This window comes from Hevea brasiliensis, chromosome 16 (genome assembly GCF_030052815.1).
Source record: "Hevea brasiliensis isolate MT/VB/25A 57/8 chromosome 16, ASM3005281v1, whole genome shotgun sequence".
NCBI lineage: Eukaryota > Viridiplantae > Streptophyta > Magnoliopsida > Malpighiales > Euphorbiaceae > Hevea > Hevea brasiliensis.
The window spans coordinates 55842653-55868244 of record NC_079508.1 but is presented as its reverse complement, the minus strand read 5'-3'; the positions used below and the strand labels follow the sequence as shown (position 1 = coordinate 55868244).

At 32.5% G+C, this 25592-nt stretch overlaps 3 protein-coding genes across 5 annotated transcripts; all 3 read right to left on the bottom strand.

Moving 5' to 3' along the window:
• Positions 1-1143: 1143 nt before the first annotated feature.
• On the bottom strand, positions 1144-7129 carry LOC110645105 (telomere repeat-binding protein 5). 3 transcript variants are annotated; one of them, XM_058137664.1, is made up of 11 exons: positions 6838-7129; positions 5727-5901; positions 5205-5408; positions 4257-5115; positions 3928-4140; positions 3781-3843; positions 3597-3676; positions 3031-3266; positions 2373-2681; positions 2067-2130; positions 1144-1542 (listed from the first exon to the last, which is right to left on the bottom strand). In XM_058137664.1, exons 3-11 carry the CDS (start codon positions 5283-5285, stop codon positions 1366-1368), a joined length of 2082 nt encoding a protein of 693 aa, XP_057993647.1. In that variant the 5' UTR covers positions 5286-5408; positions 5727-5901; positions 6838-7129; the 3' UTR covers positions 1144-1365. The 3 variants fall into 3 exon arrangements, with proteins under 3 accessions (XP_057993647.1, XP_021653835.2, XP_021653836.2); XM_021798143.2 differs by lacking the exon at positions 5727-5901; XM_021798144.2 differs by lacking the exon at positions 5727-5901 and having other exon boundaries at positions 3973-4140.
• Positions 7130-12054: 4925 nt separating this feature from the next.
• On the bottom strand, positions 12055-16984 carry LOC110645117 (oxysterol-binding protein-related protein 3C). The gene is made up of 10 exons (XM_021798159.2): positions 16729-16984; positions 16447-16540; positions 16165-16281; positions 15997-16069; positions 15801-15919; positions 15429-15550; positions 14448-14624; positions 13632-13776; positions 12650-12828; positions 12055-12534 (listed from the first exon to the last, which is right to left on the bottom strand). The coding sequence occupies exons 1-10, from the start codon at positions 16824-16826 to the stop codon at positions 12312-12314; spliced, it is 1347 nt and encodes a 448-aa protein (XP_021653851.1). The 5' UTR covers positions 16827-16984; the 3' UTR covers positions 12055-12311.
• A 2973-nt stretch (positions 16985-19957) lies between these two features.
• On the bottom strand, positions 19958-24410 carry LOC110645114 (oxysterol-binding protein-related protein 3C). The gene is made up of 10 exons (XM_021798156.2): positions 24178-24410; positions 23852-23945; positions 23304-23420; positions 23135-23207; positions 22928-23046; positions 22548-22669; positions 21760-21936; positions 21189-21333; positions 20420-20598; positions 19958-20315 (listed from the first exon to the last, which is right to left on the bottom strand). The coding sequence occupies exons 1-10, from the start codon at positions 24273-24275 to the stop codon at positions 20069-20071; spliced, it is 1371 nt and encodes a 456-aa protein (XP_021653848.2). The 5' UTR covers positions 24276-24410; the 3' UTR covers positions 19958-20068.
• Positions 24411-25592: the final 1182 nt, after the last annotated feature.

Below are 25592 nucleotides of genomic sequence, written 5' to 3'. Positions count from 1 at the left end.
TCAGTTGTAAATGATAAATTATGATAATTTATAATTAGATTTCAGCATAATATTGTTTCGGCCTTCAAGATAAAAGCACAAACCTAAAGGCCTAATGGGGCTCTGAAGGGCCCATAAGAGGCCCAAAACCTAGTGAATAAGTTGATGATTCTTATATAGGAGGGCAATTAAGCCCAAGTACAAAGACATTTTTCTGTTTCAAGTTAAACATAGTTGGAGATTTTCTCGTTCTACTGTCTCTTCAACATCTTGAAATTCTTTATGTTTATATTATTATCATCAAACTCATAACATTGAATGAATGATAACTTTTCTTCTTCAAAATCAAATCGGTTTCAAATTATAATTTTGTTTTATCTTTTTAATAAATTAAATTTCATATAATTTTAAATTCAAGAGAAAATCAGTTTGGACTGCGAGCTATCTGGGACAGGGACATGAAACAAAATTAATTAATCTTTTTATTTAACAATTAATCAAATCTCTTTTTGGACAGAGATAATGAAATTTTTTGTTGGTCATGCATATTAGGACAGTGTCTGTGTTGATGATGATAGGAAAAGAAATGGGAAGACAGACAGCTTATAAAATTTTGGCCACCAGAGGAACAGCAAGAGATGGCCTTTTTCTCTTTGTGAAAGAGATGTGAGATTGTAAAACAAAATTTGAAGCCTTCAATCTCATTAAATGGCGTCCGCATCTCTCTTCCTCCATCTTCAACTCTCCACTTATTTGGATCCTCTTTTTCAGATAATATTCCATCTAATATCAACCCTATCTGTAAAATTCAATGACTAAAGTCAACTTCTTTATCCCATGAAAATAGAAAAACAGGTCACTTCTTTTTGTTATTATTCTGCCACTCCCAAATTACAATAATAATAATAATAATAAAGAACTCTCTCTTCATCACTGTCTTGCAGAAGCAACTAACTAGATCTAGATTTAAGTCTTTCATGTGATGATATATGTTGTTTACATGATTCCCATTTAAGAAGTAATGGTGCCAAAATAGAAAATATAAAAAAATATAAATTAAACCTCAGAAAAAATTAAAATCCTACAAAGCTATTCAAATAGATAAGTCTATAAAAGTTTAACGGGGATTTTAAACAATGAAGACCCAAAAAAAAAATTAGAAAATTTTTGTGAAATGAACCCCGTTAGCAAAGCTCTTATTCCATCACCATTTACAAGTGCCATACCTCTCCACGAAGGAAAAGAATCACAGCGAGAGCCAGAAAATATTACATAAGAATTCTTCAAGGCTTCTGTTTTTCACCCTTTTTCGTCATCAACTTTTTACACAATAATAACAAGAATACACAGAAATCCTTCTCTAAACCCACTAGTCTATGTTTTTCCTCAGAGGAGAAGGCAAGTCTCTGGCTGTTGCTGCTGTTTGTGCTGTTGCTTGGCTTGTTGCTGGGACCAGAAAGCATGTGCAGTAAGGACCCTGTCCAAGAGCTCCTGGGGCACAGGCTCTCCCCTCCTTTGTTGAGGGGATATTCTTGCCGTGTGCACAAGTGTTTTCCATTTATCCTGCATAACCCAAAAATATGTGTCAAAGAATGAACTACAACATCCATATAATTGAGTAACCCCTTTAAGCAATCTACCAAGAAAATATAAAAGAACCCAACTTTGCCTTTTTGCTTTCCAGGAAGATTCAATTAGTCACATAGTACATCTAACAAGGAAAGCATTAAGATATTTGGCAAAGGGCAGGTTAGTAAGTATAGAAGAGGCATCATGTAAGATTAGAATTGAAAAGATCCCTTATGGGACAGTTGCTATTTTACAGATAAAGCTACACAGATCAGAAAAGGTATCAAGTCTATCTAATCATTTACCTGTTGTACAAGCAACTATTTCCTAAACTAAAAGCATGCCCTTGAGGAATGTGGACCCCGGCCACAAAAGCCTCACATTTTTTTAATTTTAAAATACTAGATTTTAAGTAACGGTCTGGAAACTATCAAACAACCCTCTAAAGTAACAACAATATATTAGAAACAGAAGATCATAAGAGCTAAAAGAGTGAATACTGAGCAAACTCATCTCACCTTCAGATCCACATAAGTTCGGTGCTTCGCATTATCAAAAGCTCGCAGTTTGACATCACGCCACCTGTGGAGATTGACAAATCCATTAGATTTTCATTTTGTTTAACAGAATTGGAAGGAATGAAAACTGCATTAAAAAATTTCAAGCTCTCTAATTTGCTATGAGATAGCCACCACCAGGCAGGCCAACGGCTGGGCAAAAATAAATCTTTACCAGTCCAATCCAAATATTAATCAATTTTAGATTCAGATAAAATGTCTTTTCCTATTTCCTTTAGCTGTGTATCATCAAGACAAGAAATATACCTTCCAGTTCCAAGTTTCTCAACTGCTTGCACCAAGGCTTCAACTTCAGCAACAGAGAAAGGTCGACGAATTCGGCGCTGCACAATCTCAGATCGCTTGGATTTCCGGTGTGCCGGAACCACAGCTAGTGCCTCTATATTCATTTCTGGCACAGGAACCAAAGCTTTTGAATCAGTGCTTTTGTCAATATCTGTAGGAGAGGGTGCTGAATCATGGTCACTTTCAATTAAATTCCCTAAATTAGTCCCATGAGGCTCAGGAGAAGCAGCACAAGCGATCTGCTGTACCAAACTTGGAGCAGGTGGATACCTGGTAAAAGAATTTGCACATCAGCACCCAACTTGATTATTATATTTAGATCCAATTCACAACACTTGTCCCATTGTTCAGAAGTCTCAGTATTTATGACACATTCAAATGACTATTTAACTTCATGATCTGATTCTTCCCAGCATTGAATCATATTTCTTAGAATTCACCATATTCTTTCATGTCATTCACTGCAAAAAATCACAAGCTCTGCAAAACGGGTTTTTAATGCACAAGAAGGGGTAGACTTCCAAATATAAAAATTCACTTACTAGCTACAAAACAAACGTGACTAACAGCAGTTTAGTTTCCAGACATTCTTGATTCTTGTGCAATGTTTTCCAGTTACCTGCTTACAGGCTGTGGTGTGTCAACCAGAAAGGGAGAATCTCCAGGGCTCAAAGAAGGGGGAGTTCGAGAAGAATTTGGCTCTAGGCTAAAACCCAAAGCATCCAATTGAATATTGTGACAAATTCCAGTCTGCAGTAAAGTTTTATTGTCATCACGAACCTTCTTTCCCTGAAGAAGTACACCAACATGTAATCCACCTCCAAGTATAGCAGTCACAGCCTCCATAACAGTCCTCTGTGGAACAATTACTTATTATCAGAATGCAAGCAAGAGACCAAGTGTCTAAATTCTAATAAAAAAATGGCCCATCATAGAGTTAGGGTAGTGCAAAAGCTTTTATAGAGCATGCATACAAATATAAACATAGATAAACCAATATGTTGTCACTCTTCACCTATATACATACCATTACAAAAATGAACAATACAGGAGTCCTCAAACCTTGGTTGCACAATGATATATAAAGTGACAAGCATTCCCATGCAATTTCTTCTTTAACATCTAGCCATACGCATACAACACAAAAGTAGTAAATAAATTCCATTTAACAAAAAAACATTATACCTTCAATAAGCCAACAGTTGCACTTTCTGGAATCTCAATAAATAGCTCTGGTACCTTAAAAGACTTTATCCTAAGCTTCACTGAGTAAAAGGAAATACACCTTCGAGTAAGAACCTCTTTGAATGTCAGACACCAATCAAGTCAAAAGAGTACATATGAATCACTCCATCAAAGGTTCTCATACCGTGAGAATCCCTAGGTCGGAATGAATTGTGTTGACCTGCAACAGAAGATGAGGCACCAATAACTGCACAAGAAATTAGGATTATCAGTAAGAGATTATAAATAGCCATAAATCCCAAAATCAGAGCAGAATGAAGAAAAAAAATACCTCCATGCTTCTTTCTACCGGAAGCAGAAGCATCACCATCATTACCCTTTTGGGGTGAATTGCAAATAAACTCATTACTAATCCCTCCTTCAGAATTTGATTGTGAAGCATAGGCAAAGTGTTTCCTCTTTTTGAAAGGATATAACCTTTCAGACCTCTGATATTTGTAGTAGTTCTTCCTCTTGTGGTAAAGAGACTTAGAATCAGCACCATCTGCACGCACCAAAAGAAATTTCATTTTAAAAATAGATCATTTAATTCAATGGATGGCACATCATGCCAACGAGAAACATAGGAGCACACATTTAAATCATAGAGCAAGCACTTACCAGTGTTAGAAAGTGTCACATCCTTCAATCTTGGAGCTACTTTCCAGTATTTAGAAGCCAATATTTTCCTTATTCTTCGATCTCCAATACGTGGCGCTGGCCTAAAGAATTTTTTTGTGGTGCGAGGGTGAGTACACCCAGAAGAGTTTTCGTCATCATCTCTACTATCTACATTTAGATTATCCCCATTTGTAGGGTAAGAACTATGGGAAATGTTGTTCCCACACAAAGGTACCTTGGCACTACTGTCTGAACTGACAAGTGCATGAGGTTTTCCATCCCAGACCACTGGATCCTCAAAGCTGCACGTGTTAGCCACAGTGCCATTTTGCATCTTCCCAGATTTACAGGACCCATCATTTATTAGGTTTTTAGTTTCACCCTCTAGTTTACAGTCATTAAACTCCCTATACCCAGAGGACCCTCCCTCTACCTTGCTAGCAAAAGTTCTTATTTCATTCTTGCTTTTGCTGTTCACCAACTCCTCAGAATCAAACCTCTTTGCACACTCAGAAGTCACTTCTGTAGAAGATAATTCTAAATTGTGATCATTCTGAGCATACAATGATCCTTTGGAACAATGATTTTGATCATTATCTTGTGAGACAAGCCCTGAAACAAAGAAGCTCCTAGCAGGGCTTCCTTGATCATGAGCTTCAACTTTCATATTTTTTTGTTCATCTTGCCATTCATTTTTAATAGTATTATTGACAACCGTACAGTGATCTTTCCCAGCTGACGCATCACTAGAACTGGGAGTGCTTTCTTTCTCAAGCAATAAGTTTCCAGCTACAATGGCCAATAAGTCAAATGCACACATTTGGTTCTCGCCAATTTCCTTCTTAAAGGAGCCCCTTCTCTATAAGAAACAATGGGGCGCAAATATAGATCAGAGATTTTGTTATGCAGATAAAAAATGAACAACAGAGAAACAGCAGAATACATTACCCTAGCTGATCTGGTAGCTCGGGGTGTGGGAGGAACCTGATAGCCATTGAATCCGTAGTCTAACCTTTTCTGCAACACCATATCTCAGAGATCATACCACAAAGGACACATCATACGCAGAAAAAACAGCATTTGAGGTTCTAATTTTGAAATGCATGCAAATCTTTATAACCACTTGAGCTCACAGAACCGAGCAAGAAGAACCTGACAGTGAAAACAAACAAAAGCAAGCATCACGTGATGACTTATTTCATGGTTATAGACCTGATAATAAGACCAACGATAAAAATTTCACAAAAAGAAGGTTTCAACAACAAAACATGGAACATTAGAAGTTTAGGCATAAAAAAGCTTTCTCCATTAGATAATACCAAAAAGGAAACAAGGCATAAGATAAACAATTTAAAAAGGGCACTGTGAAACCCATCTACAAGCATCAAACAAAAGATCAATCTTTTAAACTCTCAGGCGTGGCAACCATAAAAGTATATAGAGAGAGAAATAAGAAGAAATCACAAACACCATTATATCAAAGGCCACTGCTTAGTTGGCTGCGACAACCAAAGTCTTGCTTTTGATAATGAAATGGCACTAGGGAATTGGGATTTGCAAAACTTCCAATCAGAATTGAGACTTCTGATCATCTCCTTGCAGCCCAATTCAATCCATATAGAGTCCAGAGATACAGAAACAGAGACTTTGAGCAAAGGGTAGAATTCATAATCAGATCCTCATGATCTAAACAAACCAACAAATGCACAGCAGAAATAACCAGATACACCAGAAAAACATAGAATCAAATAAGAGGAAAGAAGAACGATAAATTCTCGGGATTATCTGTAAGAAAACCAAAATTAAAAATTAAAAGAAAAGAAAAACAGTAGAAAAACGAGACTTGATGTCATGTTGACAGTTTGAGGCATAGCATAAATTTTTTTTTTTTTTAAATTACGCTCAACAAATCTTTACTCCGTGATTTATCACAATTTCAGTCTTACGACGGAAAAGATATGGAAAATCTAACAAACCAAAAAAAAAAAAAAAACTAAAACCATTACAAAACCCTGATATCGGGGATCCAAGTAAGAGAATTTAAAAGAAAAATAAACATCAGTTCAGACACTTGTGCAGGAAATTCTGCTCATTTCAGAACAAAGCAAATTCAAAAGATCTATCTTGGAGAAATCAGATACTCAGACCAAGTATATGTTAAAAAATTAAAACTTTAAATCAAAATTTTTAAGCCAGAAATTTTATAATTTTGAAAGGAAAATTTATTTTTAACGGATAAATCACTCTGGAAATCAGATCGAAAGCATAATTGTGGATGAAGACGCAATCCATAAAAATAAAAATAAAAAAAAAAAAACCCGAAATAAATCTAACAAACCATACCCACAGACCCACTTGAAGTCTTAGAAAAAATCAGTGAAAAATAAAAGTTCAAAAATATCGAGTCATGTAACATTCCTGGGGTTGAATGTTCTTTCGAAATTCCCCTTTTCGTCCCTCTTTCCCAACTTTTCCCAGAAACCAAACAAACTTTTATATAACAGAAAAATCATCCCACCCAGAAACCCAGACACAAAATACGAACTTTCACAAAATTGGTGAAGCCCAATCCACAACTCACCTCTTAGCAACGGTTGTTCTGTTCAAAGTGCAAACCTTTTCCCGTACAAGGCGAAATTGCAGTGAAATTCTCAGGATTTGGAAGCAAATGCAAAGATCAAAGAAGAAAACACAATTCTCCTTCCCCTCACACCACAGTTTCCCCAGGATTCTCTCATTTTCTATCCCATATTTTCTCGAGAAAACGTAGTTTCAAATGCTATGCATTTCCATTTTTCTCTCTCTGAAAAAATTCCTCGCTCTATTTCTCTTCTCTCTGATTGCAAAACCCTCTAAAACCACCCAACCATTGCTTAAACCCCAGCTCTTATACCATTGACCCCCGCTTACCGGACCTATCGGTAAGCGCTTCTATGTTTACCGGCTATAGCCAGTCAAGCTAACCGCCCAGAGACCGGTTCTTCGTTATTGGGCCACCCACTAGTATTTTCAATGGCTTCAAGATTTTGACACGTGTATGCCAGTAGGATCCTGTGGCTGCCTGTGATCCATAGGATCGAGAAAAACGTTGGATCACTAGAGAAGGAACTTTCTCTCTCTCTCTCTCTCTCTCTCTCACCGGAGAAGCCAAGATGTGACACACCATTTGAATCTTTTGTTTTCCTCGGACGAGTAAAAGTGAGTATAATTAAAAGGTTTAAAAAATTATTTTGTCTATTTATTAAAAAATATATAATTTTTATTTTATTTTATTATAAAATTAATTTCTTATATTTTATAAAATTATGATATTATTTCCATCATGAAAATATTTTAATAATTTTATACGTTTTTATTTGTTGAGTTTTTTTAAATAACGAAATTTAAAAAGCAAAAATTTAAATATAATATTTATTAAATAAGTGATAAATGTTCAACTATTAAATTTAATCAAATTAAATATTTATTTAAAATTCTTACCATTATCGATATATAATATTTTTAAAATTTAAATTTATATGACCTAATATATTCATCTTAAAAATTATATTAAATTATAATATTTATCTAATTTAAAAAAAAAAAGAATTTGAATGTATTTAATGAGAGTGTTTATCTATTTTTTAGTGAGTAATTGAGATAATTTTTTGAAATTTCACATCGATTATAAATAATATATATATGAGATATAAAACTTAATATATTTTAGTAAAATTATTATAATTTTAAAAAGATATATTTTTTTTGATCTCTTATGTGCATGCAATCTTAAATAATTAAAAAGATTCATAATAAAAATTAATATAAAAAATTCTTATTAAAAGACAATAAAACTCTCACTGTGAAGTTAGAATAAAATAAAAAATAAAAATTTTAAAAAATAAGAAAAATTAAATAAATATTATTCATGAATAAAATAAAATGAAAAATCAATAAAAATGACCGAGGGCAGTTTTAGAAGGTTTTTTTATGGAGAGAAAAGTTATATTTATGTCATTTTAATCATTAAATGAAACATAATTTTCTTTTTAAAAAATAGCTTAACCTAATCACTAACTTATCTTTTTGGAAAGCGCAACTAATTCCCATCCGATATTCGGAACCCGAATGGAGTATAAATAATTTTTACTTTTATTAAATTTATTTACCATATTCATTAACTTTACATACAAAGGAAGAAAAAATATAAATAAATTATTAGTTGTGCTCATTTTAATTACAATTTAATTATCAATTGTGTTTGTAACAAAAATTAAAAATTTATAAATCAAATTTGGTTATTTTTACATGATATTGAAGTTTAATAATTCAAATATGAAATAAAAGTATTTTTTGTTATTAATTTGCTTATTTATTTATTAAATTAAAATTGAGAAAAGCAATTCCCATTAGGAAAAACACAAGGAGAATATGAGCGAAAAATCGCGAAAAACAAAAATAATCACGTTTAATAATATTTAGCAGGTAAGTTACAGTTACCGTACACAACTGAATCACTTGGATCTCTTCTATTTTATTTATCACGTGTCTGCAGATCCAATGCTTTATTTTTTATGTGTTATTTTATAATTTTTAAAATAATTTTAATATTATTAAATGGGGAAAGTAGGTTTTTATTTACAGAATTATTTTAAATATTGATGATGAGGCAATGTTGTCAGCCAGTAAACATCACAGGGATATATTGGTCATTTCATTCAATGCGTATGAACTTCTCAGTACTGGAGGAGTTATCCAGATGAGCATGTTATTGTTAGGAACTTTTGCTGAGGGAACTCGTGGTTTGTTGATGAGTTTGTGCCACATTGGATAAAGTGAAGATGATTTTCTTACGTGGCAGAAGAACAGGTCTTTATTGGTCAGTATTATTATCTGACTGAGAAAAGAAAAACAAAATTTAATATTTTTGTGTTTTTGCAATAATGGGAATTTGAAATGCGATATTGATACGGGCACCATCACAAAATCAATTTTAAAAAATAAAAATTAAAAAAAAAAACCGACAAAGTGTAGATAACGTTGACGGACGGGTTTATGTGGCAGGTAGAGCGGCAAGATAGATAACAGCGTTATGTTAGGGGTGGGACCGACAGGAGTGGTGGGCCCAATGAAATGAAAAGGATAACTTGAATAAAATGTCAAAAGATTTTGGTCCTAAAGAATTTTTACTGAAACGTGGAAAGCGGGAAGGGTGGGTTGCCAAGAAAGGACATGGGAAATATCGGACACGTGGCGATTGTGTAGTAAAGCGGTAGTTATGCAGGCATGTTTAAGGTAAGGTTTTAATTTTCTGAAGAGAGGAAAGTGGTGTGGATGTTGAGGCTCGCAAAATGTGGACCTTTCCTCTCTGCAAATCAATTGGAGATAATCTAGTTAGCAATATAAATTTTGTGTAAATTATTTTTTAAAATAATATTAAAATCATTTTAAAAATGGTATAAAAAATTAAATTTAAATTTTAATAAAAGTTATATGAAAAGAGAAAATGATAAAATAGGGTTGTAAAAGGAGATGAGATTTGGTCCAGCTCAATGTTGGGTGTTAATGAAGGAGACATCCAGCATGGCATCACCTGAGGTGTGATCTGTTAAACCTCGCTTGAGCTCATGTGTTGCCTCCCCCCCTTCATTGTTTCTTTGGATTATTATCCTTTTTTTTTTCCCATATATTTTATCCACAATTCATATCTGCCTCTGCCACTCATATTTCTTCGCGATAAATAAATAAAATTAATTTAAAAATGAACTGCAATTCCCATTATAGGTTTGATCTTTTTATTTTTTTCTTTAGTATTTCGGGTCGGAGGAAAAATTGGCCCAATGTACCTTGTCCTCCGCAGTCCTTAAATGATTGGAAACGAAAGGGGCAAAATGGTCATGAAATTGTGTTGTTAGGCCCGCCCCAGGACAGAAAGATAAAGGTAACGTTCGTGCAAGGCAACAAATTCTCCCCCAAGAAAGCTGGAAAAGGGCGGCACCCTTCCCTTGTTTATTGTTGGATCCATTACAAAAAAAAAAAAAAATTATTTTTTATTTATCTTAAATTATAAGTCATTTTTTTAAATAATAATTTATTTATTAATAATTCCTATTTAATATATATTATAATTAAAATTTACTAATTTCAAAAGTAATTTAATAATATGATTTATTTAATTTTTAATAAACAATACAAGTAAATGGTATATTAGATAAATACAAAATAAGATTTATTATTTTAACTATATGGAAATAAAAATAAATCTATTTCATTGGGACGAAAGGAATAAATTGTGAATGAATTTAAAAGATTCAAATTATAATTAATTAATATTTATTAAATATGATGAGAAAAAAGGGGCAAAAATCCATATTAATTTGTGGGGAGAGGGTTGGAGGTTTTAGAAGAGTTTGAAGCTTAAGGAAGTGTGAGATTTCTTGACGTAAAAGGGAGTATATGTCCACTCATTGATCCATTTTTTTATTACCAGATCAATTTAGAGGGTGCGAGTTTGATGTGAAAAATCTTCTATGGATTTCTGCTTTCTTGCACCTTTCAACGATGACTTTGTAGCCTTTTTTTTTTTCAAGTAAAAATGCAAAAATTTTCAATATTTCTAATTATTCTAAGTTTAAATTTCAAATGATTTATGGATCTAATTTTGCAATATGTTAGATTAAAAGTGATACGACTCTTAAAAGCTTTTGGGGAAAGGGAAATGGTGGTATTACTTGCACTTGCAGGACTGTGAGCTCCATAAACACGGGAAACCTAACATAAGACAAATCAAAGAATCTCACATCACAAGGCATTTAATGTACGGTAATCAATTTCAAAATTGCAGTTCAAAAATCAAAAGTTAAATCTTAGCCGCCTAACATCTCAAAATTGAATCACTGTCTCCTCTTTATATATATATATATATATATATATATATATATATATATATATATAAGAATAAAAACAAAGTGCAGAGACCATAATCATTAATCTCACACTATGAAATCAATCTGTGCCTATCAAACACCTCATTATGTTATTTTAGTTTCTTACCGCCTATATGCATTCACTGTTTCTAACTTTCAATATTTTAAATTGCCAATCATTTGATTTTTTTTACTGCTATTTCTACTGTTTTCTATATATGAAGAGGAGTTTAGGATTTTATATTTATCATAAACAAAATTTTATATGCATCGGGAGATTAAGATTCATTTACAGCTGGAAAGAAAATTTGAGTTTTTAAGTTGAATTTTTATAGTTATCTTAAAAAAAATTTTATATGCATCAGGGGTTGAGCATATATCAAAGCCATTCTTTCTAGCTGTAAATGAATAGCTATATTAGTGATCTCTGATCTCTGATCTTTGCTAGAGATGGAAAACCGATGATTATAGTTTTTTATGGCAAAAGAATACAGGCTATTTGGAGAAAGAACTAAGAACTTCAATGGCCGGAGTGCAACAAATTCAAAATGGAAGTTGACAAACTAATCTCATTCACCATGCCATCACAACATGACAAAACATGGCACATGTATTTGTTGCCTCCAACATCATCAAAGTAGCTGGTGAATGGAATAATAGTAATTATCTGCACCCTATTTTGATGATGGTATCTGAACCTTCATCATAACATGACAAAATAGGGTACAGCTTTGACTAGAAAATAGTAATAATGATTCCTTCTTGTTTATTCCATCACTTACCTATTCTGCTACATTGAAAGGAAATGGAGTATTGCACGCTTTCTAATAGAATATTCCAGCGGCTCAAAAATCATGCATTAATGTACAGGCAACCCTAAAATGCCAACCAGATTAGCAAAAGAGGGGAGATTGGATTTATCAGAAAAATGGAATAAGAAAACAAATAAGCCCCTAAAAAGACTCTTACAAGACTAAGATAATTAGAAAAATAAAACGTCTCAAACCCAATTGCAAATTGATTGTAGAAATGGAAATACAATGTACAGAAGCCAACAAAGAGCATCTACTTTCAACATGAGTTAACCAACTGCATAAACCCAAGCAAACATTAAGACATTAGGACTTCATTCTGCAGAAAAGTTACCATACTACCAAGGGTTGAATTCAATTGATTGGACATCAACCTCTTCTATGCTGTCTGAGCCGTCCAAAGAAGCCCTATGTTCAGCATATTTACCGTTGTACTGGTAGACTTCCAAGTCACCCCATGGTGTAGGTGTAACCTCATCAGTCATATCAAACCATCTTGGTATAAATTTATGGCCTTTAGCCTCTCGTTCTCTTTTTTCAGCTCTCTGCCTTTCCTCCAAACTGTCATAAAAAAACACAGGGTAAACACCTTAAAGTTGAAAAAAGTGATTTTGCAGCACATTTAATTCCAGGCTTTAGTCAAGTGATAAAAAGGGTGCAAGAAAGAGAGAGAGACCTGCTCTTTTCCGCACCAGCTTTCGATAGATCACTCTTCTCAAGTGCTAATCTATCAGGGCGCAGACGAGAATCAGATGCCAACAACTTCCTAGGAGCTGTGTCAAAGCTGTTAATTTTATGTGCAAAATAAGTATACTGAAATTTATCATTTGCTGGAGCATCAGCAACATGCCAGACCTGCAGAGCAAAATTAAATAAAGACCCAAAGTGAGAAGTAATTACAAGTGAAATGTTTAATTACCAAGTCCAAACCAGTAAAACCCAAAGTTGATTGGATATTAGTTACCAAAAATGATCTTTTCCATCACAAATATTATCCCAACACACATACACACATAAGCACTGGCAAACCATTCACCACCATCATCCTCAAAAGTTAAGTTCTTGGTATGCTGGTGGGATTTGAATTTAAATAAATAAAAAGACACACTAATGCAATTCTTCTGTAATCCAATTGTTCATTTGTAAAAAATAGCATCTGTTTCCTATTTCAAAAATTAAGTTCAATCATGAAAAAAATTTGTCGTCAATGGTAAAACTTATTTGGCAGACTATCTTAGAAAAACAGTACTCTGAAAGCTTGTTCTTAAAATACCCTGTTTAGGAACAGGAGAATATTTTTTTTGCAGTTTTCTCAGAATCAGACTTCAGGGCAGCAGATGAGGAACAAATTCTCAATAGAAAACATGCCAAAACAAGAAAATATTCCATGCAACTTTTCATGAGCTCTCTCCAACTACTACAAGTGACTAATGCACTTCAAGGAAGGAGACAAAGCACAAACAAAAATTTCATCATAACAGCCTTTAAGCCATTATCAAAATTAGTATATGTTAAAGAATCACAATACCAGGATGCTGAATGCAAAAAATTGCACAATAAACCTCAACATGTGAGAATAGTTTACTGTTGTTTCATATCAAATAAAAAAGGAAACTGAAAGCAAAATAAAGCAGGCATGTGGTAAAATAAGTTCTTGCCTCTTTCAATTCTGAGCCTGGAAGAGGTTCTCCTTCCATATCACATGGTTGATAGCTCATTGACTCATTCCACTTCCCTGTCATCAATATTTTTGGCTCTTCAGCAGCATTATAAACATATCCATCCACTTCATAGCGACCAGCACTGCAATCAAGCATAATCGTTCTTCAGTCACCACCAGCAGGTTAAGAGAATTTAAATGCAATGATGGTTGAGATCCTTGTGGGAACAAAATATGAAGATATGGACCCAACACCATGTCCGTCAACACCCCCCCTTCGCTTTTCTGAAACCTCCCATATATAATATATAAAACATGTAGATGAGTCAGAAAAACACTTCAATAACTCAGTGAACCTGAAGACAATGTAATCAATTCAAATTATGCATTTCCAACTTTATCCCACATATATTCAATTAAAGACAACAACAAGGGGAGAGAGAGAGAGAGAGAGAGAGAGAGAGAGAGAGGGAGGAAAGTGAATCAGAAGCCGATGTAATCTTTCAAATTATGCATTTCCAACTTTATCCCACATATATTCAATTAAAGACAACAAGAAGGAGAGAGAGAGAGAGAGAGAGAGAGAGAGAGAGAGAGAGACAAAGAGCATGAACAATTGAGTAGGTGAAGTCTAAATAACTCCAACTTCATTGCAGTCAAACAATCACCCCATAATTTCCCAATTTCCAAAATTGCAAAGGTAATTATGCCACAAATTATACATTTATCAAACACCTAGATTTTATACATAGAAGAGCCAATGTTAAGAGAATGGAATCATGAAATTAGAAAGAGAGAGAAATATATTAAATACCCAAACCAGCTGCATGGTTGGAAATATAGAACAACTTTGTCTTCAGTAGTCAAATTTGTCATTATCATCTCGCCAGGTGAATCAACCCAAGTCCGTCCAAAAATTAGATTGTTTACCTTCGTAGGAGGTGGCACTAGATCTAAAACCACATTATCTCTTTTTAGAGTCACTCGTGTTCTGTAAAGAAGTAAATTAATTTGAATTTATACAGTACTTAAATGCTCAAATTCTAATAAAATGAAATATCACATGATACCAAACAAAGAAAAAAATAGTCAGCTATGATAAAGCCCCATGCAAATATCACACGTGTTTTCCTTACTTTGCTAAAAGGCAGCATTACACTACTTTTGGGGAAAAGGGAATTAAGGAGAAGGAAAATGGTTTGTGCTGAGTGGAATGTGAGAGGAAAGTTACTTTACCTTGTTCAAAGGTGGGGAAGACATGTGAGGAAATGAAAGGAAAGAATTTAAAAATTTTCCTTTGTCGCATTAAATATAATCGCTCTATATAGGATAAAATCCTTTATATATCCTTTGCAAACAATTTATTCTCCAAAAATGAAGGTGTTTTTCTTTTTTAAAAAAGCAGAAGTAATCTCCTAAGTTTTCTCACCATTTTCTCCTCGCCTTTTCCTTCTATCCAAACAGAAGATGAGGGGAGAAAGGAAGGGGGGGGGGGGTGTGGGAGAGAATCTTCAGCATTAAGATAAAGGCAAAATGATTATTAATAGACTAATGCAAACTCCCCCCTACCCCCCAAGGCTATCCTCTTCCACAAGTCCATAAATTGTTATCTTCATCTTACAAGGTACCTCCAAAAAAAAAAGGCACAAAAATTGAAATAAAATCCTTTTCATTCGTGGGATTCTGCTTTGATTGCATTAGCATCCAAGGACTAACAACAATGGAGAATTAAAACCTCAAGACAAACAACAAAATACTGAAAACAAACATTGGAAAATTGCAATGCAGATATTACCTTCCAACTGGGTAAACGTCAAGAGAGTTTCCCAAAAATTTAGTTTTTAACTTTGATGTCACATCATAAGTAAAATGCTCATTTTCAGCATGTCCAGCACTCATAGGGGGATGATGACTAACCTGATATAAACATATGGTCAAATAATCAGCGTTGCAAGCAATATAAAATAGCAACTGGAATGAAATGAAAGCATCTTTCAACGAGTTATCTCCCAAAGAAAGATAAAAATAGCCAGACACAATTATTTTAGATGGAACAAAAGGGAAAGGAGTAAGGAAGAGGCAATTTTAGCACAGCTTCCACTTGCAAGATATTATTAAAGAAATAAAGCAAAGATAGGAATGAAGCAGTAAAAAGTTGAAGACTCACCTGCTCTGCAATAAACGTAATCCCACCATGATTAACCATTTCATAAGTCTCTCCAAGAATGGGATTAAACGGTTTCCATGTTCGTTGGTAGGCATAGTAAACAGAAATAGCCCATGATGCTGCACTGGGTAACACAACTTCAGTTCATTACCCAAATGAACCTCGTAAAAGTTTAATGCAAAAGCATTTTACTCACAAGCATACACCAAACGCATGTAAGGATCCTCGCATTTATCTGCTTGATCTAACAAGTAGGAGTATTCCATCAACTGTGACAGGCAGGCACAATTTAAAAAACGGTGCAGACTATATGGAGTGTCCATCTCATAAAATCATAAAATGCCGGAGACAGAGAGGCACAAACCTCTGCCATTTTTTGAAGCATGGTCATTGGCTCAAAAATTAGGACAGGAAGTGTCACCATAGATGTAACATCTGAGCCTATGTATTTGTGCATCATTTTCCAATAGCTATCTCGTTCCTGTACAGAACAAAACCAATAGATGGAACGTATTTACTTAAAAATAAAAACACATGAGATGATGAACAGCATCCAGTCGTGTGAATAAAACAGGGTAGTAATCCAACGGATAAAAAAAAAAAGAACGAAAATTTAAAGCGTGAGGGCTAAAAGAAGGAAGCATACCTCCTGCTTCCATCTTCCTCTCTGAGCTTCTTCCTCTGCGTCATCTTTACCACCCTCTGGATTTATGACTTCTACCCCTTCATAACCAAGCAATCTGGAGACATTGAAAACAAAGAACACTCATGAAATTGAGGACATTAAGCACAGAAAACCCAGATATTGAATTCAAAAGGTCAACATCCCAGTTACATTAATATTAACAGATCGCTATCAAATTGATCATCTAACTAAATTCTTTTCAGAATACAAAAATTTGAAGCAAAAAAGAGATATTGGAGTTACCCATTAACAGATCTGTGCATAGCGTTGCCAAACATGGATAAACCCGAGGTCATGGCCGCTAAAAAACCTTTACTTTGATTCTTATCTGGAGTACCCATCTCTGTGTGCTCGACTAGGAATTAAAACCTGGCCTCGTTAATTCTGAATTCAGTTCTGAACTCAATTCCTCGCTGGAAGATCCAAGAGGACAAGAACAGCTACTTAAAAACGCAGCAATGCAGTGCGGGTGAGATATATATAGGAGAGCGAGTCGAGAAGAGTGGAGTGACAGCAATTTTTAAATGAATATAATAAAACAAAAAATTATAAATAAAATAAATTATTTCTTTATTAAATTAAAATATAATAACGAGATTACATTAGCCACCATGGCTATCAAAAATCATAAAGCATTGGTTCTTTTGTATTGTTATAAGAACCAAATTAGAAGGACCAACGCAATGGATCAACCAACTTACTGATACACGAGTTCCTTAGAAATATTCCATATGAAATTTTCTCAGATCTTGTTATGGGATCACCATCAGGTCTGAATGAATAGACTGAAATATTTTTTTCGATACTTCAAAATCATTTTCTCATTTAACTAATTATTTTACACGCAAATTTTCTGAAGACACTCAATAATTCTACATTTAATTTAGAAGGTCGAGCCAAATATGAAATTTTACAAATTGATCCTTCATTTAACTAGCGAAATGTTATTAAGAGAAAAAATTAAAAAAATATATATTTATAATTTTATACTTTGACATTTAAGTGATTGTCATTGTGATTTAATTTTAATAAATTTAATATTTTATATTTTTTAACAAGCGTAATGTTATTGGTGTTTTATATAATAAATATGTCACGTTAACATATCATCACACCAGTGCTACATGTTTACTACTTAAAATTATTTAATGATAATTAAAAATTTAAATAATATTTATTAATAAAAAAAAACACGTGTTATCAAATTTATAAAAGTTAAACCACGTTAACCATGAGGTTTTTTTTTTTTTTTACTTTTTTCTATTATTTTAAATTCACATCCATAGAATTTGCTATTTTTAATTCAAACGTTGAAATGATTTAAACACGTTCATCTCTTGCTTCAAACATCTTTTATTTTGAATTATTTCATCCTCATCTTGTTTCTATGGTTATTTTATTAAGTAAAATTACTTTATTTAAAAATTTTATTTATGTTTTCTTTTCTCTTATATTTACATTGTTACGGTGAAAATTTATAACATGTATATAGAGTATTAAAAAATAATATTCTTATATTATGTTAAGAGAGATTTCTTAATATGAGATTGATAGTAGCTCGATTTTGAAAATAGTCAGAGTCAATAAATCATCGTGATAGAAAAATAAAACAATATTTATGACACAAAAGTTTATGTATTTTATTTAAATGAGAGATTTATGTGCTCCAGAATACTGTAAACCTTTCCACGTGCCATAAATATCTTTTTTTCTATTTTTCTTTAAAGTTTCATTTAAATGAAAAACTCATCAGTAAATAATATTTCTTTAAAAGTAAATTAAATTTTTAAGCTTTGAAATATATTGAAAATTATTTTTATTTTTTTTAATAATTAAGACTACTTATACACATAAGAAGTTAATAATTTTCTCCTTATGGTTAATGATTGATAGGAGCCAGTAGATTATCATTAACACGTACGTCTATTTATGGTTCCTTATAATTTTTTATTTTCCTTTTTTTAATGACTTTTTTTTTTTAATTTTGCTGAATTTTTTTTTAATAAAAATAAACCTAATGCCTGTGTTGTAAAATGGAAAACTAGGAAAAGAGTAATGAGTGAAATTATAAAGAGAGTAAAATCCATATTGGAAAGGAAAATTTTTTATTTTCTTATTTATTGTTTATATTTCATAAAAAAAGAAATAAAGAGAGAAAATTATTATATTTTTATTATAAATAAAAATCATATTAAAAAATAACTACTTAAGAAAAACAAATAATATATAGAAAAAATAAAAAAAAAATACATTGATTTTAAGTCTTTTCTATTCAATTTGGACAGAAAATAAAATGACTCAAAATGTTTTTTTAAGCATTTTTTTTATTTAAATTCTCATAATTTTTTTTATTTTCTTTTAATTTTTTCCTTCTCTTTTTTTTTTTTCAACAAAACAATATTTTTTTTCCCTCTCTCGTTTTTCTTGCTGCAAAAGGAGCACCAATAGAGTCACATTAGGAATTCAGCATTGCATGTTACAGCACATGTTCCAATATATAAAAAGATTTTCTTTTCTTGGACCAGACCGGCACACATGTACACATATCAGATCAAGGTCCGGATTTGAACTGGACCGAATCCAAATTACAGCAATTAATTACCCATTATGCCCATTATACCATCAATTATACAACATCGGTTGTAAATTGAATATGTATATAACTTGTATGGAAAAAAAAGAATCTATTAAAATTTTCATTGTTTTAACAATGATTCATTTTAGTCGCTGAGCCCTTATTTGTCTTTTTTACATAAAAAATAATAATAATAAAACCTTACAAGTAAAAATCAATGAGAGTCTTATTTTCATTGTGGTTGTAGATTGAGATCCGCGAATTAGTAAACGTGCCTCATAGGTTGATTCTTCGAGATCCCACATCAGTTATAGATTAGGTGTGTATGTGACTTATATGAAAAAAAAACTCTATTTAAATTATCATGATTTTAACAGCAATTCATTCCCATCACTGAATCGTCATTTATCTTTTCGATGTAAAAAAAAACAAAAGAATAGGATATTCACATCCCTGATTTCGTTTTTATTGGCTAAAATTCTTAAAAGCCAAGGAAGCCATAAATGAGTCATTCTTGCTAAGATTTGATCCATAATAAATCAAAATATAAAGTGGACTCCACATATACTGTATTTCTTGATGTCTCTTCGATCCGTTAAAAACTACTGGATTTAGATAAAAATTTCTTGCTACAAACAACTTTCTAAATAGAAAATAGTAATAATCATTCCCTCTTGTTTCTTTCATTAATTCTCCCAATTTTCCTATATTGAAAGGCAAAGAATAACGCACTACTTCTATTAGAATATGCCAACACCTCAAAATCATGCATTCGTGTCCAGCATCCCCAAAATACCAAACTTTTTATGGGTATAATAACAAGAGAGGAGTAGGGAGGTTGGATATATCAGAAAGATGGGACTAGAAAAAAAGGGCTATTAACAGAACTAAGAAAAATTGAAATTCTCAACCCAATTGCTAAAGGATTATCGAAAAGATATAAATGTAAACAAGCCAACAACGAGTTACAACCGCATAAACCAAGCAAAACATGAAGGCAGGAGTACCTCATTCTGCAGACAAGTTACCATATTGCCATGGGTTGAATTCAAATGATTTGACATCAACCTCTTCTATGCTATCTGATCTATCCACAGCCTCCCTATGTTCCGTGTATTTACCATTGTATTGGTAGACTTCCAAGTCACCCCATGGAGTAGGTGTTACCTCATCAGTCATATCAAACCATCTTGGAGTAAATTTATGGGCCTTAGCCTCTCGGTCTCTTTTTTCAGCTCTCTGCCTCTCCTCCAAACTGACAGGATTAAGAAAATGCATGGTAAACATCTTATAATTGAAAGAACTGATTTTGCAGCACAATCTGGGTATCAAAAGAAGGGTGAGCTGAGAGAGAGAGACCTGCTCTTTTCAGCACCAGCTTTTGATAGATCACCCTTCTCCAGTGCTAGTCTATCAGGGCGCAGACGAGAATCAGATGCTAACAACTTCCTAGGAGCTGTGTCAAAGCTGTTAAGTTTATGTGCAAAGTATGTGTACTGAAATTTATCATTTGCTGGAACATCAGCAACATGCCAGACCTGCAAAGCAAAATTAAATAAAATTTGAAAAATGAGCAGTAGTTCCAACTATTTTTAATTACCAAGTAAAATATCAACAGACTCAGAGTTCATTGCTCCTTAATAGTTACCCATAAGGAGGATATCACAAAAAGTTATCCCAATACTCAACAGACACGTGTATGCACAGTGCACATACCCATGCATGCTCACAACCCAGACACCATCATCATCCTCAAAAATAGAGTTCTTTACATGCTGATAGGAACAAATGTAAATAAATAAAAAGCAAATACTAATGCTGTCAGCATTTTGAAATTACTGATAGCATTTGGTTCCTATTTTCAAAAATTAAGTTCAAGTACAAAAAAAAAAAAAAAAAAAAAAAAGAAATATCAATGGAAAAACTTGTTTGGCTGAATATTTTAGGAAACAGTTATCTGAATACTTTCTCAAACTACCCTATTTTCAGGAGCAGGAACAAAAAATTGTTTGCACTTCAAGGAAGCATGTGTTACAAGTTGTTGACTTTCATAATAAAACTTAACATTTTAGATAGTTGTTGACTTTTGTTTCTCATAAAAGCAGCATGAGATAAAAGAAGTTCTTACCTCTTTCAATTCTGAGCCTGGAAAAGGTTCACCTTCCAGATCACATGGCTGATAGCTCATTGATTCATTCCACTTCCCTGTCATCAATATTTTGGGCTCTTCAGCGGCATTATAAACATATCCATCCACTTCATAGCGACCAGCACTGAAATCAAGCACAATTTTTCTTCAGTCACAACCGGCAGGTTGCAAGGCAAGTAGAAAAAAGCAACTTTAAATCCGATGATGGTTGCAATCATTGTGGAAACCAACCTCTCCCACGTATACAAATATATAAAGGAGTGCACAGAGAGCATTTCCAACTTTATTTCATACAGATTCAAGGAAAGATAACAGCAAGGAGGGAGGGAGAGAGCATGAACAGACGACTGAATGGGTAAAGTCTAAATAAAACTCCAACATGGTTGCTTTCAAACATTCAAATTCAATTCAACCCAGAATTTCTCATTTTCAGAGGTATGCAGGTATGTATGCCACGATATATTAATCAAACATCTGCATTTTACACAGAAGAGCCAATGTTGAGGGAATGGAACAATAAATTAGAAAGAGATAGAAAAAGTTTAAATACCCAAACCAGCCGCACGGTTGGAAATATAGAACAACTTTATCCCCAGTGGTCAAATTTGTCATTATCATCTCCCCAGGTGAATCAACCCATGTCCGTCCAAAAATCAGATTGTTAACTTTTGTGAGTGGTGGCACTAGATCTAAAACCACACCATCTCTCTTAAGAGTTACACGTGTTCTGCAAAAGAGTTGACAAATCTCAATTTTTACATGATTTAAAAAGCTCATTTTTAATCAAATTAAACATAAAAAAAGAAATTAAAATTTGATAAACAAAGAAAAATGCTGTCAACAATGATGAAGTCCTGTGTTGAAATTCAACCAATAGAATTACCAAATATCAATGATAGCATGCCACACATCAAGATAGGATCTTAAATCTACCAATACATGAATACAACAATCAAAAGATACACCTGTTTTTCTTATTTCCCAAAAGGCAGTCTGGGAAAAAGTTAATTGGGAGGAAGAAAAGAAAAGAAAATTCACTCTACCTTGTTTGGAAGGTGGAGGGAACATGTGGGGAAAGAAAAGGGAACTGCAAATAATTAAAAAAATTTTCCACAGGTCCACAAAATCTAATCTCTCTAAATTTGTGAAAATTTGAATATCCACCACCTCTGCTGCCAGAGCAAGTTCCATAAAATCACTTTTTTTCAACTTACAAGGGTCAACAACAAAACTTCACTGCAATAGCATCCAGAGAATCGACAGCAATGGAGATTTAAAACCTAAAGACAGGACAAAATACAGAAAACAAACAATTGAAAGTAGCAACGCAGGTATTACCTTCCAACTGGGTAAACATCAACAGAGTTCCCCAAGAATTTAGTCTTCAACTTTGATGTTATATCATAAGTAAAATGCTCATTTTCAGCATGGCCAGCACTCATTGGGGGATGATGGCTCACCTGATTAACATGGTGAGATAATCAGCACTGGAAGGAATATAAAATAAAAGAATATTAAATGAAGCATCTTTGGACAAGTGAGCTGTATACAGATCAATTGCATCCAGAAAGAATCACTTTGAATGCACAAAATGGAAAGGACAAAGGAAGAGGCACTGTTTACACATCTTGTACTTGCAAGAATACATAAGAGAAATAAAGCAAAAATAGGAATGAAACAGGTCTTACTTCAAGAAAAAGTAAAAGTTGAAGACTCACCTGCTCCGAAATAAATGTAATCCCACCATGATTAAACATTTCATAAGTCTCTCCAAGAATGGGATTAAACGGTTTCCATGTTCGTTGGTAGGCATAGTAGACAGAGATAGCCCATGACGCTGCACCAGGTAACACAAATTCAGTTCCTTATGCCAACAATACTTGAATCAACTTCATAAACTTTTAATGCAAAAGCATGCTACTCACAAGCATACACCAAACGCATGTAAGGATCCTCACATTCATCTGCTTGATCTAACAAGTAGGAGTATTCCATCAACTGTGACAGACACGCATAATTTTAAGAAACAGTGCAAACTATGTAGAGTGTCCATCTCATAAAATCATAAAATGCAGGATACAAAGAGGCACAAACCTCTGCCATTTTTTGAAGCATGGTCATTGGCTCAAAAATAAGGACAGGAAGTGTCACCATAGATGTAACATCTGACCCTATGTATTTCTGCATCATTTTCCAGTAGCCATCTCGTTCCTACATAAAACAAAATCAAGCTCAAAATATCAGCATGTACCAATCCTAAACATGGTACGATGTCAAATCTCAATCTAACAAGCATAAAGAATTAATGAACAAATAATAAATAAGGTTAATAAGAAAGAGGGGAAAGGAAAAGCAAAAAAGGAGTGGACAAAAGCCAAACTCCACTTCTCTAGAATAGAAACTCCGAGGCACTAGACAGCAGAGTTCATGGTCTCCAAAGAGGTTTAAAATTTCAAACTAACAAATAAGAGCAACAAAATATGTTGTTTGAATATGAAAACCAAAACATTCAAACACTGACACAATAGATGAGATGATGATGAGCATCCTGTTGAGTACACAACCTAAGGTAAGGTAGGATTCCGATGGATAAAAATAGAACTGAACTGTGGAGAATGTGGGAGGAACAGAAGGGAGCATACCTCCTGCTTCCATCTTCCTCTCTGAGCTTCCTTCTCTGCATCATCTTTGCCACCCTCTGGATTTATGACTTCTACTCCTTCATAACCAAGGAACCTGGAGATATTGAAAATAGGTATCTAATCAAATTAAGGCCCTTAAGCACAAGAGCCATATACTGAAATTTAAAACTTAACAGCCCAATAACATGAGTATTATGAACAGCTTAAAATTAACAGATCACGATCAAAGAAAGCTCTTGAATTGAAGTTCCAAGATGAATAGCTTAAAACTAACAATTAACAAAAATTTAAAAACAAAAGAAACAACAGATGAAAACTGGAATTACCCATTTACAGATCTGTGCATAGCGTTGCCAAACATGGACAACCCAGATGTCATGGCAGCGAAAAAGCCTTTACTTTGATCGTTATTAGGAGAAGCCATTTTTTTTCTTAAAAGCTCTGCGTTGTTGATTCTGAAATCAGTTTGTGAACTCAATTGCTCAGCCGGCTATCCGAGATGCAAGGAGGCTTTAAAATGACAAAAATTAAGGGTCGTCGATTTGGACCAAGAAGAAATAGTGAAGTCAGGTTTTGAAAAGCCTGTTTAGACGAAATAAATTTTTTAATTTAAAATATTAAAAATTATTCATATTTTCATAATTAAAAAATAAATTATTACAAAATATATTTAAAAATTTTATTTTACATTCAAATATTTTAACATGTATTATTTACTACATTGCAGTTTGTTTTATATGACTATTAAATATATTTTTTAATGCGTTAAATATATTATATAATTTATTTATATATTGATTGGGAAAAATTTTTTTTAATCCCCCACTTTTAAAAATAGATTATAGAAAAAATTAAATTAAAACATAAGATTTAATATGGGATAAATATCAGCTTCAACTGTGGTAATTGAATTTATATATAATAATAAATGATCTCCCCTAGTTGTGTTATTAATTGTTTTTAATTGTGAATAATTCTTTAAAATTAAAATTAGTTTGGGTCAATCTAATAAATCATGTTAGTATTTTCATCATTAAATTTTAAATTAATTATAAAATTTTAGTAAATAATTATCACCTTTTAAAAAATTAATTTTAACTTTATAAAATCTCAATCACTACTTTTAATTGAAAGTGAAATTATTTAAATAAGATAGATTATGTTTCTGAAAGCATGACAGGATTAAATAATTTAAAGGTGATGAGCATGAGTTGAATCCATTTATTAAATTAATTGTAGTCATTAATTTAGATCTCTTTCTATGAAGTTAAAGCATCTCTTTTATAATTTTGGCAGATAAAATTACTATAAATTTATTCAACTATTAAGATTCATTCCCACTATTATGGGTAAATGATATAGTTTAAATTTGGGTAATAACAAAAAAAAATTAATTACCATTAAATTTGAAACATTTATAAAAAAAATTAATTATAAAAATTAAAATGTTATATTATGAAAAGATTAAGTAAAAGAAGGATAAATATTATATGCTATCGCCTAATTTCATAAGTTTTTTTTTATAAAAATTATTTAACTTTAATTTTCTTATAAAATTTAAAATTTTAATTTAATTTTATAAAAATTATTATAATTAAAAATTAATATTTTTAAGTTAACGTATCATTTTATTTTATGATTTATATAATTTTATTTGTAAAATAGATAATAAATTAATTTTAAAATTTTAATTTTAAATTAAAATTTAATATATTTTATTAAAAAATTAAAATTCAAAAAT

Coding starts and splice junctions, on each gene's coding strand:
- LOC110645105 (XM_058137664.1), bottom strand. CDS start 5,285: ATGGTGTTGCAGAAAAGGTTAGACTACGGATTCAATGGCTATCAGGTT. Junction 3,844..3,927: donor CGGTAGAAAGAAGCATGGAG/GTATTTTTTTTC, acceptor TTTCTTGTGCAG/TTATTGGTGCCTCATCTTCT. Junction 3,677..3,780: donor CCGACCTAGGGATTCTCACG/GTATGAGAACCT, acceptor CCTTTTACTCAG/TGAAGCTTAGGATAAAGTCT.
- LOC110645117 (XM_021798159.2), bottom strand. CDS start 16,826: ATGGGTACTCCAGATAAGAATCAAAGTAAAGGTTTTTTAGCGGCCATG. Junction 16,070..16,164: donor TGCTTCAAAAAATGGCAGAG/GTTTGTGCCTCT, acceptor TGCCTGTCACAG/TTGATGGAATACTCCTACTT. Junction 13,777..14,447: donor CAACCATGCAGCTGGTTTGG/GTATTTAATATA, acceptor GCTTGATTGCAG/TGCTGGTCGCTATGAAGTGG.
- LOC110645114 (XM_021798156.2), bottom strand. CDS start 24,275: ATGGCTTCTCCTAATAACGATCAAAGTAAAGGCTTTTTCGCTGCCATG. Junction 23,208..23,303: donor TGCTTCAAAAAATGGCAGAG/GTTTGTGCCTCT, acceptor TGTCTGTCACAG/TTGATGGAATACTCCTACTT. Junction 21,334..21,759: donor CAACCGTGCGGCTGGTTTGG/GTATTTAAACTT, acceptor GCTTGATTTCAG/TGCTGGTCGCTATGAAGTGG.